Source organism: Nicotiana tabacum, chromosome 9 (genome assembly GCF_000715075.1).
Source record: "Nicotiana tabacum cultivar K326 chromosome 9, ASM71507v2, whole genome shotgun sequence".
NCBI classification, from domain to species: domain Eukaryota; kingdom Viridiplantae; phylum Streptophyta; class Magnoliopsida; order Solanales; family Solanaceae; genus Nicotiana; species Nicotiana tabacum.
The window spans coordinates 119,868,158-119,886,757 of record NC_134088.1 but is presented as its reverse complement, the minus strand read 5'-3'; the positions used below and the strand labels follow the sequence as shown (position 1 = coordinate 119,886,757).

General features: G+C 34.2%; 2 protein-coding genes across 3 annotated transcripts; both read left to right on the top strand.

Moving 5' to 3' along the window:
• Positions 1-1,211: 1,211 nt before the first annotated feature.
• LOC107777408 (uncharacterized) lies at positions 1,212-7,224 on the top strand. 2 transcript variants are annotated; one of them, XM_016597417.2, is made up of 4 exons: positions 1,212-1,483; positions 2,751-2,887; positions 3,925-4,029; positions 6,518-7,224. In XM_016597417.2, the coding sequence occupies exons 1-4, from the start codon at positions 1,412-1,414 to the stop codon at positions 6,945-6,947; spliced, it is 744 nt and encodes a 247-aa protein (XP_016452903.1). In that variant the 5' UTR covers positions 1,212-1,411; the 3' UTR covers positions 6,948-7,224. The 2 variants fall into 2 exon arrangements, with proteins under 2 accessions (XP_016452903.1, XP_016452905.1); XM_016597419.2 differs by having other exon boundaries at positions 1,213-1,483; positions 2,754-2,887.
• Positions 7,225-8,660: 1,436 nt separating this feature from the next.
• LOC107777409 (uncharacterized) lies at positions 8,661-11,223 on the top strand. Its single transcript, XM_016597420.2, has one exon. It carries the CDS (start codon positions 9,457-9,459, stop codon positions 10,696-10,698), a length of 1,242 nt encoding a protein of 413 aa, XP_016452906.1. The 5' UTR covers positions 8,661-9,456; the 3' UTR covers positions 10,699-11,223.
• The last annotated feature ends 7,377 nt before the right edge of the window (positions 11,224-18,600 follow it).

Genomic DNA, 18,600 nt, shown 5'->3' with positions numbered 1-18,600 from the left:
AAAGTGTGGGCTTTAAGAAAAAGTAGAAGAGAAATGGGTATTATCACTTTTGGCCCGCCAAAAATAATTTACATCTGATAGCCGAAAAAGTGTATAAAATTTATATAATTCATATATATATATATATATATATATATATATATAAATTTTATATATTTTTTCGGTTATTATTTTTACAGCGATTATACAGTGTCATTTTTCCTATAAGTAACAGGTGAAGCCCAAAAATAACTTTTCAATGCTATAGGCCTAATGCAAATGGCCCAGTCAAAGTATGTCAATACTAGAGTCAATCCAAGCCCAATTTCAGTAAACAAAACATGTGGACAATAAAATTTAGAGAAGTTTCTCAATTTTCTAAGTCTCAACATGGGTTGATAGTTAGAAGTCAGCAAATAATCCACGTTCACCCTTAATTAGAGATCTATTTTAGTCATTGGATGGGAGAACTTCTAGCCTATTCAACGCAAATCTAAATTAACAAATAGGTGATTTTTTTATATCAAATGATTTTAAAAAAGAATGAACCAGAAAGTAAATGAATATAATTATTTAAAAATAGAATCCCAAAAGTTATAATACATGATGATATTGAGCATTTTTATTTACTAATGCTTGTTTATAAATCATTTGATGTTCTTTTATTTGTTTTGAATTTTTTTACAGGAGGCATATAATTGAATTTTGTTATTCATTTTATTTTTAACAGATATTCATTATTTTATACTTGTTAAAATTAAGAAATATTTTTAAAAATAACGGCGGGAGTATATCACATTTTTTTTTGGGTAATATATATCACAAATTCAATAGTGATTCAGTATTATATGTATAGATATCCTATCCGTATTTTAACCAGATAACTTTTATCATTTATAAAATGATTTATTTTTCAAATTTGGCAAGTCATTCATATTTGCTTGGACATTAAGAATTTAGCATAAAATTAATAGATTTCACATGTGTAAAATTTTTGAGAAAAATAAATAAAACCAAAAGTTTAAAAAATGATAAAATTGTCCGATTTCAAATAATACAAGTTTCACCTTTTTTCCCCCCTTATAAAATCAGCAAAAAAAAATTGTGATCCCCAATTTTTCTTGTTTGGTGGGGTAGGGTTGTGAGGGTAGGGGGTTGTTAGGGGTGGCTGGTTTAGGTGGATTACGTGGGACATTGTATAAGTTGATCTTTGTATGTGATCCGCGTTGGCTTCGTCCCCCTGTTCGAAGCTCCTCTTTCCTCTGGAATCAAAGAATTATCCTTCAGAATCAATCTTCCCCTCCCCCCCCCCCCGCCCCACACCCTTCTTTTTCCTGTAATTTTCTCCATTTTTATATATACTGAAACTATTCGGTAGAGTATATAATTATCTCTTAGTTTCTTTATTTAAACCTTACCCTAACTTTACCTTATGGCCACAGTTGTCGAGTTTGAATGTCAACAACTCGTCAACGAACTTCAAGATCTATCCATTGAACCTCAGGTAAATTGGGGTTCTTTTGTTATTTATTGTTTTTTTTGGTTATTTCTAGTTTTTGATTTTGTTGGTTTGTTTTAGTGTTAATTGTGGTTCAAGATCCAATTTTTATTTGAAATAATTATGTGGGTGTTGATTATTTTGAGGTAATTGCTGACCCATTGTGTTCTTTGGGCTGTTTTTACTTTATTATTAGCTGGGTCTGTTTGAATATTTTATCTGATCCAAAATTCAGTTTTTCCTTGAGATGATTTTGATTATATTTAAGTAATTGAGTATCACGCTTCCTTGGATTAGGGTCTGTTCTTTATTGATCTGGTAATTTTGCTGTTTCTATTGAGTAATTTTTCCTCCAACAAAATTGGATTTTCTATCTAGTAGATTGGAGTGTTAGATTATGGAAGTTTAGTTGTTAATCTGAATTAAGATTTGTGTGATGGGTATCGGAATAAAGGATATATAGGATTTAAATGTGAAAAGGAAACATATGCTAGACTAGATTGGGATCAATGTGTAGTTTTTTTATAACTGAGAAATCCCTCATGACCAGTGGCGCACTGTTAGAAACTCAGGCCAACCCCTCTACCAATTTCCATTTAGATACTAGGCTTTTGTCTACAACAAGGTTTGAACCATTGACATGCGCCTAACCCACACATAACAAATTGTGCTCTTATCACTAGTCCAAATCCCTGGGAGGAGGATCAACGTAGTTGAGTGAAGATTTGTGTGATGGGTTAGTTTTGTGATGATAATTGATGCTTGTTGTAAATTTTCACGAGTTTTTGAGAGAAGCGGGAATTGTTAGAATATCTTGAGTTGACACTATTCATCTGATTTTATTTGATGAAGAGTGTTAGTTATGGCAAGGTGATTATGAGATTTGATTAAAGTTGGAACTTTTGTCTTTTAGTCGATTTGCAAGTTTCTGCTTGTTGTGGTTCCTGGAGTTTCTTGTATATGCTACTTGTTTGTTATCATAAAGTAGGCCTTTTATCTGGACAGCTTATAATGGAAGGGAGTAGTAATTGTGTGCAAAGAACTGCTGAAAATTGGTTAATTTGAATGGCAATGCGTTATATTTAGTAACTTGTCTAATAGACTATATAACCTTTCTATTTGGGCGTACTAAACTAACTATATCTTTTGCGTTGTGAATTTACAATAGCTCGGAATTTTCTGTTTCTATCTTATGCTTGTGTGGATTGAGTTTAGATGCGATATTGGGGTTCACTATATGGGTTCCATTGATTGATATGGGATTTCCTTTCAGAAGAAAATGAAGAGCACAGCTGAGGAAACACACCGAGTTGGGTGCGAGAATAACCATCATGGGATTTGTGCTATTTGTTTGAATAAGATAATGCTTGAAGAAACTGCCCTGGTAAAAGGTTGCGAGCATGCTTACTGGTTTGTCTAACCAACCATTCTCTTTTGTCTGTTTACTGCCATTTGATCAGCAGACACTTGATTCGGTTCTGTTCATTCCTGTTTTAGATAAATATATCACGTTAATTTGGTTTTGCACCTAAATATCCACTTAGATGATGTTACAATTATTTTGTTATAATGGAGATCAAAATGGCAGTAAATGGAGGTTAATAGTGAGGGGGGAGAATCATATATGTCAGGTTACTGCAAGACAGGGAAGAGAAGGAAAAGAGACTTTTCTTGCATTTTTTTTTTGTTGTTACTGCAATGACATTCTTACATTTTTTGAATCCAAACTTTTATGGAGACAATCATATATGTCAGGGGTGCTAATTCTGTTTAGCAACTCTTTTAATTGCGAGACGGGGAAAGAGAAGGAAAAGAGACTTTTCTTGCATTTTTTGGTCTGGTTACTGCTATGACATTCTTACATTTTTTGAATCCAAACTTTCATGGAGACGGGTGCACTGGAGATGTGCAGTGGTGAGGTAAGGAAAATATGAAAAGGATTCTTTACTTTTGCATACACTACTGTATATTTTTGGGTTGGGGCAGAAGTAATGTGTCGTGTAGTTTCCCCATAGTCCTCAGTCATAAATACAAGCTATGTTTTATGGTGGTCTCTGTTATTGGTTTCTTCACCAGCATCCTACCTTATCCACTGCCCAAAATGTCTATCCCAGTGGTCACACAGATACTTTTTTTTGGATATTGTGAAATGTGGCCTTGTAATGTGTTTCGGCTTCTGTTTATGATAGGTTCTTGTGATTGCATGGTTCACCTATTAGTGTGTGCTAGATATCAAATATTATGGTTTTGTGACTGCCGTGCTTCTGCTTGATATATGTTTATTTCTGACTACTTTATTTCTAGGAAACCCATCATTTTAAGGGTGTATTGATTTTCTAATTTCTAAGGTTTGCATTAATTTTTAAAATTGTGTCCTTTACGTGTCTTTTCTTTGTAATTAAAGGAAAATGTTGTGATGATAATATGTTTCTCCTTTTATTGTTCAGTGTGACTTGTATCCTTCGATGGGCAACCTATAAAAAGGAACGAACGTGCCCTCAGTGTAAGCATCCATTTGACTTTATCTACATCCATCGCGCACTTGATGGAAGGTAACTAATCAGTTTTGAGTAATCTTTCTTTCCTTTAAATTTTGTGATACATCATGATGCTAATAACTCGGTCTATGTGGTATCTCATTAACACTGTTATCTGCATTAATATGTCATTGCCTTATTTGCCGGAATAACATATCGATTTTATTTTCCAATATCTTTTGTACAGAGCAATTACCTTGGTAACTTCACCTTCAAATTTGAATTTTTTTTCCAGCATTGTCCCTGCTTACAATCTCTCAATTAGCACAGACACCAGATACAATGACTCCCTAGATTTAGGCTAATGGGAATAATTCATGGTGGTCGAACCTTGGTCCCAATGTTGTTCTTCAACCCTTCAATTTCTAGAAGGCTAGTTCCTTAGGGGCAACACCTTTAAAGTTGTGGGATATGAGTTGCCTTTTCTTTGCTTTGGTTGGGGCATGGTGAAATCTCTAGAGGGAGGGAGGAAGGGAGGTGAAGTTTTGTGAAGCATATTATTAAGAGTTGGGAAAAGGGCCAAATATACCCCTCTACTTTGGTATATTGTTCACATCTAACCTCCGTTATACTATCGGGACATATCTACCCTTACCGTTAACAAAACTTTTTAAAAATACCCCTATCTAACGGAATCCACCAAATTAATAAAATAATCATTTTAAAAAAAATTCATTAACCCATAACCCGTTAAACCCATCATATAAAAATACGGAACTTTGATTTCTGAGACGTCTTAACACATTTTATTCATTTAGAGAGAGATCGAGAATAATGGCGGAAGTAGGATTAGTAAGAATTTATATTTTTGGTTCTTAGTTCATGGTGGTGTTAGGATGTCATGTTATCACTTTTGGTTGTATTTTTTGTGGTTATAATATGGCATCCCTTTGTCTAATGCAATGCACACTTGATAGTTAGTTTGTATGTCAGTAACAACTGATATATAATCAATATTTTGTTTGGTTAATGCATGAAGTTAGTGTACTTAGGTTGTTAAGTTACTTTCCAACTTGTTGGTGTACTTTCTTTCATTCTTTGATGATTTTCGTAGACTCTAGCTTGATATTAAATTGAATCTCCTCTAATTATTTTCTAATTTTTGTTCCTTATAAGTTCAGTTGTTACTAAGAATTATGAGTATCCCATCCCATAGCTTGAAATCTAACTTTGATTCTTAAGGCGTGATTTGGCGATAATTACTCGTTGCTCAAATGCTTAAAGCAGACTAAGAAAATATGGTGCGTGAGTACTCATCAACAAAGGCTCATTGTTGAAGGAAGAAATAGCTCGGTAGTTGCTTTAAGACTTCATAATTGTCAACCTAATAAGATGCTATAAATATTCACGTTATGGTGGGAAAAAATCATGGTGAATACTCGGCACAATTCTGCATGGTGGGAAAAAACAAAGAGAAAAGCTAGAAGAAAAAAAAATTGAAAAGGTAAAATATAATAAACATACAATAAGGATATTAAAAGAATCGTGACTCAATATATAAATGAATATATGATTGTCGGTATTTTTGTCTTTCACGTCTTAAGTTCAACTACGAAGGAGATGACTAATCTGTAAGGAAGAAGTGCAGTAAATAAAAAAGATTTAACAGGTTATTAATGAGTTTTTAAAAAATAGGCATTTTTTTAATTTGGTGGCTTTCCGTTAGGTGGAGGGTATTTTTAAAAAGTTTGGCTAACGGTAATGGTAGATATATCCCGATAGTATAACGAAGGGTAGATGTGAACAATATACCAAAGTAGAGGGGTATATTTGGCCCCTTTCCCTTTTAATTATAATTAAAATATCTAGGTAAAAATATATTAGATAATATACAATATAGAAGGTATTACATAAATTTGAGGATTTATAATGTTAAGAGCATGGTTTACCAAGCTCAGGTTGTGCATCAAGTAACTATCAAATTTCTACCCTTTTACATTGTCTCATATCTCTTGGTGATTCAGAAGGTGTTCAAATTAATCTTGTCCCTTTACCTTGCAAAGACACCTAAAACATTAGGATGAGCCTGACTAATTTCAACATTCCCTAATTAATAAGAAGGATGTGTTGTTGTCATGATATTAACTATTCTTCACGGTTTTCTTTACAAAATATGAATTCTTTGTAGGTTGTATTGATAACAAAAAAAGAAGCTTTGTAGGCTGTATTGGAGACCAAACTTGTCTAGTGGTTTTTCTTTGCATGTTGATGCATTGTTGCATCTGTTTTTGCCATCTATACTTTATTTGGATTTCGATTTCCTTGGCTAGAAAAAAATTTTCTTAGTTGCAGCTGGTGACTTCTCGCCTTATAAGTAATAATGATTCGGAGATCAAATTATTTTTCCAGTTCTCTTTTTTGCTTTGACATATTGACTTGGCGCATTGTTGTTTCTGTGTTCACCATCTATTATACTTCTTTGGATTTAATTCCTTTGTTGCAGCTGGTGACTTCTATCCTCATGTGTAATAATTGTTTGTCCATTTTTTGTCCATTTTAACAGCCTTCGGGACTACATGTTTGAGGAGAGTGTTTGCCTTCTCCTCAGGGCATCATGGTTTAAACCTTTGATTGTGGAGGAAAGGGCGGAGGTTAATGATGATATGGATGACTTGTACATGTATGATTATGAAGAAGAAGAAGATTTAGCAGAAGATTATTTCGTTAGTAGTTCATCGAGACTCCGTATAGGCAATAGACGATGGGGTGATAATGGATATGTCAGTGCAGGAAGGCAAGAAGCAAGGCCTGTTTATCGACCAAACTCTCAGGAATCCAGTGCTGGTCCCTCTCGCGAGCCTAAGAAGAAGGAGGATGCTGTTCCTAAAGAACTTGTTGGCCGGCGTGCAAAGAGGGCACTGAAGCGTGAAGCTGCTGATAAGGCGGCCGCTGAGAAGCACCAGCAGCGTTTGGTTAGGATGGGTCGGAAGTGAGTTGTGCTCCTAGACAACCCTAAAGATCACTTCATGAATCGCGCACCCATGTACAGTATTTAACTTCTCTTGTTTGTAAAATAATTGTTTACTGGTAAAATGGGATGAACCATGTTCATGTCCCTGTTGTTATTTCCAGATATTTATTATCCTTGACAAAGGGGAAAGAGAACTCCTTATTTCCCCAATAAATGTACATTGTTAGGTGAATTTCATAGTTGTCTTTAGATTCTTGACATTTAGTAATCTTATTCAATTCTCTTATCTGCTTCAGATATTAAGATAGCATTGGATGGAGGATTCAGAAAGATCTGTAAATATGTTCCATTTGTTTAATTTTTAATAATGGCAGTACTAATTTCTTTGAAGTGAGTGGCCTTTTTATCCACACATTTACCAGTTTTGGGCAGATTCTAATTGAATATTCTCATAGTGCCTTTTCCAGGATGGATCATTCAAATTAATGGATTTTAGTTTAGTTAACAATAAAGTTATCTTTTCGTGTGACCTATAGGTCACCGGTTCGAGCCGTGGAAGCAACCACTAATGCTTGTATTAGAGTAGGCTGTCTATATCACGCTTCTTGAGGTATGACCCTTCCCCGAACCTACGTGAACGCTAGTTGCTTTGTGCACATGGGTGCCCTTGAGTTTAGTTCAACTCTTGGCTTGACATTTATTGAACTGCAACATCTTTTATCTTTTCTTTTTGGTTCCAACATCTTTACTCATCACATTAGATCTAACAAGATTCAGCACTAAGAATTCAACCTTCCTTTTACTGTGATTTTCATGGAGTAATTCTTGCATGTCCATGATTTACTCACTATGATGATTGCTAGTAGTTAGTAGATGGATATATAAAGTGAAATGGATGAAACTGATCAACTCTTAGCTACATGATCAACCCTTAAATCTCTGTGTTAACAAATCTAAACCCTCCACATGTATCAACTGATACCTAGTGTCATGGCAGTGTTCGGACTTGCCTATCGACTATTCCACCGGATACTTGCTACTTTAGATCAATACAAGCACTGTGCAACTCTTCCCTTCACGCTTTAGGCAGATGAAAAGTAATCATTTAGTAATTTTTCTCGGTTGAGATATGAATCCTAGTCCCCCATGAATTTTCACTCACTTTATTGACGGTTAGATTGCATATACTTAATGCTCATTTGATACGAGGGATAAGGGATAATTAATCTCGAGATTAAATATGAGATGAGTTTATCCCATGTTTGGTTGATAAAATAACGATATAACTAATCTCGGGATTACTTGTAGTGTTCTTTTTATTCCTATGGGAGGGTGGGATAACAATTCCGTAAAGACTAATAACATGATAATTAAACCCGAGATAACTTATTTCCGAACCAAACGACCTCTTAAATCACATATTTTCTTAACTAAACCAATAAATCTTAGTAAACTATTTCAAGACACCTTAAAATAGGAGTAGGTAAAGTTATTGTAACACATGACAAAATCTATTGAGACTTTGAAGAGAATCTTTGAATAAGAGTCAAGAATGATGAAATGGAGATGGTAGGACCTCCATTTTCAATAGGTAGTGATAGGAAATGAAGGAAGCTGCAATGCCAAGCAAAGCAAAACCCCACACTTTAACCAAATATCTCTCTATCTTTCACCCACTCCACAAAAGCTAGAGAAAACATTTAAAAGTGGAGGAAGAAAAATTAGTCCTTCTTCTCATTTCATCATCATTTTCATCATGCCCCTTTTAGAAAATTCTTCCCCTTTTCCAAAATATAAAATTTTAAAAATATTTTTGAGAAAGATCTTCACTCTAAAATGCTGTTAAGCAATCAAACCAACAAGAAGTTTAAGTCAAAATAAATAAAAACATGAAAATCTCATAGTTAGTTATTATACTTAAAAACAAACTCTTCTTCTCATCTTGCTGGCTCTTTCCTATTAGTTCTTTGTGAACTTATTTTGTGTACATCGGCAATATAAAGAGTGTAATTTTATCTGTTGAAATAATTAATCTATCTTGTTTTCCTGGTTACTAATTCTATGTTTTATGAATTATTACTCGTAGTTATCTTTTAGTGACCAAATAGTATACAAACATTTACACGTTAAGTGCATAGAAGTTTAAGTACTTATTTTCTGCCCTTTCCATACTATATTAGTACATACATCTCACTTCTTTCCACCTACACAATTCCTATAGAAACTTCTCTAGTTCAATTGTAAGTCACTCAAATCCTTGTCCTCCCACCCCTTAAAGAAACCAGAAAGAAATGTTCCAAACCTCCAATGCCATGTTTGCACTTCAAGTAATATGCTATATGTACTAACACAATATTTTTTTAGCTTGTTCTTGCCTCCCAAACCTCCAAAAGAACCAAATAAAGCAACATCAAATGTGTATTTTTGATCTTTCATGTTGTTCTAGCTATAGCAAATTAGCACACAAGACATCAGCCTATCCCCTATTCCATTTCTTGATTTGAAAGAACTAGATTCTTGATTTTCCTTTTATGGGTTCCTTCAAGCAAACTTCAACAAGTTTTCTATACAATCCAAATATAAGTACAGATTCAGAATCTGAATTCTCTGGAATTCTTGAAATTCATGTCCACAATGCTAGGAACATTCACAACATTTGTATCTATGACAACCAAGATGTTTATGCCAAATTTTCCCTAACTTACAATCCTGATGAAGCCATGTTAACAAGGATCATAAATGGTGGTGGCAAAAATCCAGATTTCAATGAAGATTTAGCCATGAAAGTATCCCAAATCGACTCGATCCTCAAATGTGAAATATGGATGCTTAGTAGAGCTAAAACACTAATGGAAGATCAACTCTTGGGCTTTGCTTTAGTACCAATTTCTTCAATTATTGGTAAAGGGAAAACCACTCAAGATTTTAGCCTTTCTTCTACTGATTTGTTTCATTCCCCTGCTGGTACTGTCAAATTGTCACTTTTCTTGAATACCAACAACCCCATTTCAGTATCAAATAATCCTTCTTGTTCACCATCATCTTCTTCTTCTATAAGTTCTGAAGTTGTATTACTAGACAGAAACACATCTCAACTTGTTCTTGATCCGATCGAGTATTCAAGAATTGAGTTTCCTGAGATCAACTTAGTTAAAGAGAATCAAGAAATGGTGTCCCAATATTTTGACTTAGGTGGTTCATTTCTCCAACTTTCTGCATCATTTCACAGTCAACAACAGCAGCAGCCCGAGAATCATGACTACGAAATGGCTGCAATTAATCCATCAGAAGAAGAAGAAGAAGATGATGAAATTGCTGATGATGATCATGACTCAAATATTTCTCCAAAAGAAAGTATTCACAATTCTTGGTTCCTTAGCTCCTCATTGACAAGTACACTAAGTGAAGACAGGAACTCAGCAGGCTCATCACCAGATAAAAAGATCGATAAAAAGGTTTCGATTAAGAACGAAAACGAAGAAAGGAAAGAACCCCATGTGGTATTTTCAGCTCCATTAGGGAATATAATCAAGATTGATGCAGAACAATCAGCTATGCAGCAGCAAATAGTTGATATGTACATGAGAAGTATGCAGCAGTTTACTGAATCATTAGCAAAAATGAAGCTGCCTTTGGATTTGGATAAATCAGGAGCTGATCTTGATGATCAGAAAGATCATGTGATTCAGAATCATGGAAGTTCATCAGATATGAATAACAATAAGAGGAAAGAGAATTCAAGAGTGTTTTATGGTAGTAGAGCTTTCTTTTGAACGTCTATGTTTGATCATGGTATGCAAAATCTGGTTTTTAAACAGTATTTTGGTCATCCAAAGGTTGGTGCCACGTGACCAGGAGGTTAGTAGTTCGTGTCGTGGAAACAACCTCTTGCAAAAATGTAGGGTAAGATTGCGTACAATAGACCCTCGTGGTCCGACCCTTCTCCGGACCCCGCGCATAATGGGAGCTTAGTGCACCGGGCTGCCTTTTTTATTATGGTCATCTAATATTCATCTTTTTATGTTGTGTTAAGTGTGACTAAGAGCGACATGACAAAAGTAACCTAAGTTATTCTCATATGAGAATTGTTCCCATTAGCCATTATCTCACAATCTCTTTTCAAGATCAGGTGTTTTATGTGATTTTGATTAATTTTTTCTTGCAATAGTTCCTAAATGGTAATTGGATTATGTTTGTATCAAGTATTTTCCTTTGAAAATAGTAGTCTTGTTTATTCCGATAATCGTTGATGCAGAAAAAACTAGTTCGGACATTATTAAATATGGAACTATAGAAATGAATTCAACTATGAAACAAAAAACTTGATTGCAATTTGACGATTCAACATATTTAGGCCAAAATACCAAATGAAAATAGGACGATTTTTTTTAAATTCCTAAAAAGGTACATATCTTGCCCGAATCTTTTTTCATAATGGTACGAAATATGAATAACAGATGGAAATGATATCAACTTATCAAGTAGCAACTTACAATGTATTTAAAGATTAACCAATCTTGCTCAAATTTCAGGACATGGCATCTTGAAGTTTAAACCTCATTGTACCATAAAGTTCAAAAATTATATCTAAAAATTTAAATTTTATGTACTGAATTTTAAATTAGCAGTTCAGAAATTCAGTCCTGAATTTCAAATTAGTAGCTCAAAAATTTAGGATACTAAATCTTGAATTCCAAATTAGTAGGCCAAAAATTCAGGATAAAAATATTCAGGATACTTAGTCCTGAAGTTTAGGTGAATTGACTCATCCTTAAATATATTATAAATTATGGATATATTTTAAAAAAACAGGCTTGGAAATGGCTACTAGAGCACTTCGCTCGAATAATACTATAGTTGGGCCTTGTTTTTGGGCTAGTTTGCTATTTCTCTGGGCCAACAAAATGTTCAGATATTTACGATCAAAAGATAGGGAAATTTTCGTAGTTACTTAAGAATTCATAAAATATTCCATAATCTACAACTTGTATTAGAATTACAAATTCTACAACAAAATATAAAAGATACACTCTAAAAATATTGTAGATTCCCTATTAATGAGGAATCCTATTTTGAAACGTATCCTTATTTGTTTGTAAAAATTCTCCAATTTATTAATATTGATTACCACTACAGGCACCCACATGCCTTAATTATTCGTGTATTATGCATCAATCAAATCATATCCCCTTGTATTATGCATCAATCATATCATATCCTTACCAAAAGAAACATGCCTTTGTTAGTTTTAATTTTTTTTTACGAAATTATTTCTCTCTATTAGAACTCCTATGCTATACACTATCCAAAAATCTCAAAGGATTTTCCAAATTTGATTCTTCTTCACCTCTCTGACAATGCAAAACCTTGTTCCCCCAAGTTCTTTTATAATATAATATTGTATATTTTTTAATATATACATGATATATATTATACTCTATGTAGTATATTTATTAATGATATTTTTTTTTCAGTTCAGTGTTTGTATATTGTATATTAATCATATAACATACATTTTGTACAAGAAATATACAATATACAATATATTAATGGAGAAATTAGAGGGAAAATTAATATGATAGATACTTTTAGATGAGAGAGAATTTTAAAAGAGACTAACTTTAGTGTACGTGTGTTGCACGTGTGTTTCGCGTCAATCGGTATAAAATATATATAAGAAAAATAAATTATTGCATACATTGAAAAAATATCTTCTTAACATACAAAGATGATGAATTTAGTTGAATTATTTATATAATAGTTGTAATTATAATATCTTGTTAAATAAGATATAAATATGTTATGTTGGTATATCTCGCCTAACATCTCTTTGGAATACAAGTAATACAAATCTGACTATCAATTTGACCAATGACAGTATTATATTGCATAAATAAAAATTAAAAAAAAGTATAAGTTTTTAAAAATAATTGATATTGATAGATTCGTTAAATTTACATATCTAAAAACTACTTCAAAAGTACTATAGTCACATTATTTAAAAATCTAAATATTTAGAAGGCATATAAAAAATTACGATTAAAAAAAAACTCGTTTGACTATCAAAATTCAAATACTGCCATATAAATGGAGGCGGAGGGAGTATATATTATGTTTTAAAGAAATAGTACATGATTGAAGGATAAGAGGATTTGTCAACGCTAAAGGATATATTCATCCACAAATAATGACATGAGTTATAATTCTTAGTTTTATTGACAAATTAATGTTAAATATAATTTTATAAAAAAGTAAGGATGGTTCATTTCTTACATAAAATTAACATGAACCTCGACACTTTTTTAAGAAGAAATTAGATTGTATTCAAAGTAAAAACATAATAAATTAAAATTTTAAAACGTAAATACAAAAGGGTTAAGAAAAGACTCATAAATTTTTGTTTGATAAGGAGCAATGTTCTCAAAAATTCCCATGCCAAAAGTAGTTAATTAGAATTTTCTTTTTAATAAATTATTTACGCTTTATTTACAATTCTATTACTTGTTGAAAAAATATTTTTTTTCTTTTATTTAGCTTAAATTTTAGGAAATGAACAAAATCTAATTATTTTTTGAAGGGATCTTTACACAAATAGCCGGTCATTTTCATTGTTTACTTTTTCTAGCTATAAACATAGATTATATATTGAATATACATAATTATACATATATAATACATAAATTATGCATATATTATACCTTCATCTGTCACGACCCAAAATTCTCACCTTCGGGATAGTGATGGCGCCTAACATTTCACTTGCTAGGCAAGCTAACGTTAAAATAATATAAGCCATTTTAAAATAATTTTTAAATTAATTAATAACAAAGAAACAAATACGGAAGTAAAGTCTAAAATGTAGTGAATAATCCATAATAATAGTGATGTCTAAATACCATCCCAGAATTGGTGTCACAAGTACACGAGCTACTAGAATAATACAAATAAAGGTCTGAATGAAAATAAAGCTGCCTGGAAGAAATACACAGCTTCAGAACTGCGAACGCCATGCAGCTATACCTCAAGTCTCCTGCGAATAGCTGAATCCGAGCAAATCTACTATACACAGCTGGGACCAACTCCGGTATCTGCACAAGAAGTGCAGAGTATAGTATGAGTACAACCGACCCCATGTACTCAGTAAGTGCCGAGCCTAACCTCGACGGAGTAGTGACGAGGCTAAGACATGTCACTTATATTAACATGTACGCAATAACAATAATAACAACAATAATAGAAATAAAACACGTATCTCTTTTCAACAGTTGAAGCCAACTCGACAGTCATAACCAATTATTATTTCAATGAGTTTCAGTTGCGGCGTGCAACCCGATCCCACAATATATTCATATTCAATTCTGTTGTGGCGTGCAACCCGATCCCAATATATCATTTCAATCAATTCTGTTGCAGCGTGCAACCTGCTCCTCCAATATATTCATTTCAATTAATTCTGTTGCGGCGTGCAATCAATTCTGTTGCGGCGTGCAACCCGCTCCTTCAATATATTCATTTCAATCAATTCTGTTGCGGCGTGCAACCCGCTCCTCCAATTTATTCACTTTCATTTCCGTTGTGGCGTGCAACCCGCTCCTCCAATATATTCATTTACCAATTCTTATAAAAAAAATTACTCCAATAAATACAACAATTAATATAAAATTATAAGACAACAAGCATACAATAATTATGATTTATTAGAAATAAATGATGACAAGTAATAATTAATTGTGGAAATTAAGGATGTAATAGGCATTTTAATAATTAGTATGCTAAACGTCAAGTGGCAATTAAGTCACATAAATCAAATAAGCATGTAGTAATTATAGCATAGATTCAACTATTCAAGGCATGATATTGAGCAAAGAACACGAGAGAAACTATTAATATAATAATTAATTCATGATTCAAAATAATTTATGATTTTTCAAGTGATTATGCAAACCATTAATTTGACGACGTATAGACACTCATCACCTCGCCTATACGTCGTTCACATGCATTTCACATAATAAATAATTTAAGGGTTCTATTCCCTCAAGTCAAGGTTAACCACGACACTTATCTCGCTTTGCAAACAAATTTCAAGATTTCAATACACCTTTGCCTCGCGAATTCGTGTCTGAAAGCTTCAAATCTAATCACAAACAATTCAACATACTCAACACGAATCGTATGAACTAATTCCATATGAAATTATAAATTTTTCGGATTAAAATCAGAAATTTATTTTAAAAATCAATAGTGGGACCCACATCTCGAATCCCGAAAAATTCATAAAATCCGAACACCCGTTCCGATACGAGTTCAACCATACAAATATTATCGAATTCCGACATCGGATTGCCTTTCAAATCCTCAATTAAAGTTTTGTTTGAAGATTTCTACCATTTTCAATCTAATCTTTACCCATTTGAACTCAACAATCTTCCCATAACCTTATTGGTACAAGCATGTATAACTAATACTCTAACATGCAAGAATCACACTCACAATCACCTATCTTTACCCAAACTCGAAATTGAAGAATAGGGGTTAGAACCTTACCTTTGGGGTGAAGATCTTGTGATAATTCCTTGTTGGATTTCAAAGTTTGCACAAGATTTTTGATGAACAAAGTACTTGAGCTTCTTTCTCTCTCTAAAACACTCTCACTTCTCTCTAAAATCATCAGATAATTGCCCCAAAATAAGCCCCAAAGCCTATTTATCAAAATGGGACCGGGTTATAAAAATAGAAAAATTAACCCTCCAAAATCGGGTCTGCGGTCGCATAATGGACCGCAGAATGGGTATGCGGGTCGCATAATGCACCGCAGAATCGGTGCCCCAAAATGGGCTTCTCTGGACAGGTCTGCGACCAGTTTTGTGACCGCATAACTACTTCTGCGATCGCATAATAGTTCTTTGATTGCAGATTTGGCCGCAGACTCGCATTCTGCAAGCCTTTGGTAGTTTGGTCATAACTTCTTGTAGGAGTGTCCAAATGACAAACAGTTTAAAGAGTTAGAAACTAGACTCGAATATCTTTCATTTGTTAGGTAGATCATCATATAATTCATTATATATAGGTAGATATGCTCGTTCAAACTTTGGTCTTATGTCTACCCATTTGAAACTTTAGTCTATTATGAAATTTTCCAACTTGACTTAGACTTAGGCCTCTCCTTAGACCCTACATCACTTATAATGTGCCTCGTACACTTGCTATCATGTCCAATTGGTATCCATAATATTAATAGTCCTCAAATTAGAAGTAGAGTCCGCCCCCAAACACATAATATAACTTATCTCTTCTTTTACCCATTTCAATTTCCCGAATTTTTACTAACTCCCAAAATTTCCAAAAATTTCGCCAGAGTTTTCTTTGTAACTGGGCATATCCACCTGCCAGAGAATTCCAGAAACCAATCTAACAACACATACATAATCCAATCAATGTAACACAACATAAAAATAATACTAGCAGTGGCATCATAAGCAATATATTACTAGAAAAGGAACGCCATTAACACCAACTATTCAGGTGATACGTAACTCATAGCAGGTAAGCTCTCAATATAGAGATGAACGTTTAAATTAAAGATGACATTTTTGGGTCATCATAATCTCCACCTCTAAAACAAACGTTCGTCCTCGAACAGAATTAGAGAAGTACGTGAGCTGGTGAAAAGATGTGGATATTTGCTCTGTATGTCCGAATCGGACTCCCAAGTAGCTGCCTCAATCGGTTGACCTCTCCATTGTACCCGAACTGAAGAATAACTCTTAGACCTCAACTGACGGACCTGCCGAGCTAGAATAGATACCGGTTCCTCCTCATAAGTCAAATCTTTGTCCAATTGAACTGAGCTGAAGTCTAACACATGGGATGGATCACCATGATATTTTCGAAGCATGGATACATGAAATACCTGATGAACTGCTGATAAACTAGGTGGTAGCGCAAGCCTGCAGGCTACTTCACCCACCCTTTCAAAAATTTCAAAGGGTCCGATATACCTAGGGCTCAACTTGCCCTTCTTTCCGAATCTCATTACACCTTTCATAGGTAAAACTCGGAGCAATACTCTTTCTCCTGCCATGAATTCAACGTCATGAACCTTACGGTCGGCATAACTCTTTTGCCTAGACTGAGCTGTGCGAAGTCGATCTTGAATAATCTTGACCTTATCCAAGGCATCATGTACCAAATCGGTACCCAACAACCGAGCCTCTCCTGGTTCAAACCAGCCAACTGGTGAACGACACCGTATCCCGTATAATGCTTCATATGGAGTCATCTGAATGCTCAACTGGTAGCTGTTATTATAGGCAAACTCCGCAAGTGGAAGGAATGATTCCAAGAACCTCCAAAGTCTATAACACAAGCGCAAAGCATATCTTCCAATATCTGAATAGTGCGCTCTGACTGTCCGTCTGTTTGTGGATGAAATGTTGTACTCAACTCAACCCGTGTGCCTAACTCACGTTGTATAGCTCTCTAGAAGTGCGAGGTGAACTGTGTACCTCGATCAGAAATGATAGACACGGGCACACCGTGAAGGCGGACAATCTCACGAATATAAATTTCAGCTAACTGCTCTGAAGAATAGATAACTGTCACTGGAATTAAATATGCTGACTTGGTCAATCTGTCCACAATGACCTAAACTGCGTCAAAATTTCTCTGAGTCCGTGGGATCCCAACAACAAAATCCATAGTGATACGCTCCCACTTCCACTCAGGAATTTGTAACTTATGAAGCAAACCACCAGGTCTCTGATGCTCGTACTTAACTTGCTGACAATTCAGACACTGAGTTACATATGCAACTATATCCTTTTTCATTCTCCTCCACCAATAATGTTGCCGCAAATCTTGATACATTTGGGCGGCACCCAGATAAATAGAATACCAGTAACTGTGGGCCTCTTCAAAAATTAATTCACGAAGCTCATCCATATTAGAAACACAAATACAATCATGCATCCGTAGAACTCCATCATCTCCCACATCAACCTGTTTGGCACCACCGTGCCGCACCATATCCTTAAGGACAAGCAAATAAGGATCATCATACCGTCGCTCTCTGATGCGCTCATATAAAGAAGACTAAGCGATTGTGCAAGCTAGAACCCGTCTGGGTTCCGAAACATCTAACCTCTCGAACTGATTAGTCAAAGTCTGGACATCTGCAGCTAACAGTCTCACAATCATTCTACTCAAAGCATCGGCCACCAAATTAGCCTTTTTAGGGTAATATAAAATGGTGATATCATAGTCCTTCAACAGCTCCAACCATTTTCTCTGCCTCAAATTGAGATCTTTTTGTTTGAACAGATACTATAGATTACGAGGATTAGTAAATACATCACACGAGATACCGTAAAGGTAATGGGACCCACGTCTTGAATCTCGGAAAAACTCCCAAAATCTGAATACTCATTCTGATACGAGTTCAACCATATAAAAATTATCGAATTTCGATATCGGATTGCCTTTCAAATCCTCAATTAAAGTTTTGTTTGGAGATTTCTACCATTTTCAATCCAATCTTTATCCATTTGAACTCAACAATCTTCCCATGACCTTATTGGTACAAGCATGTATAACTAATACTCTCACATGCAAGAATCACATTCACAATCACCTATCTTTATCCAAACTCAAAATTAAAGAATAAGGGTTAGAAC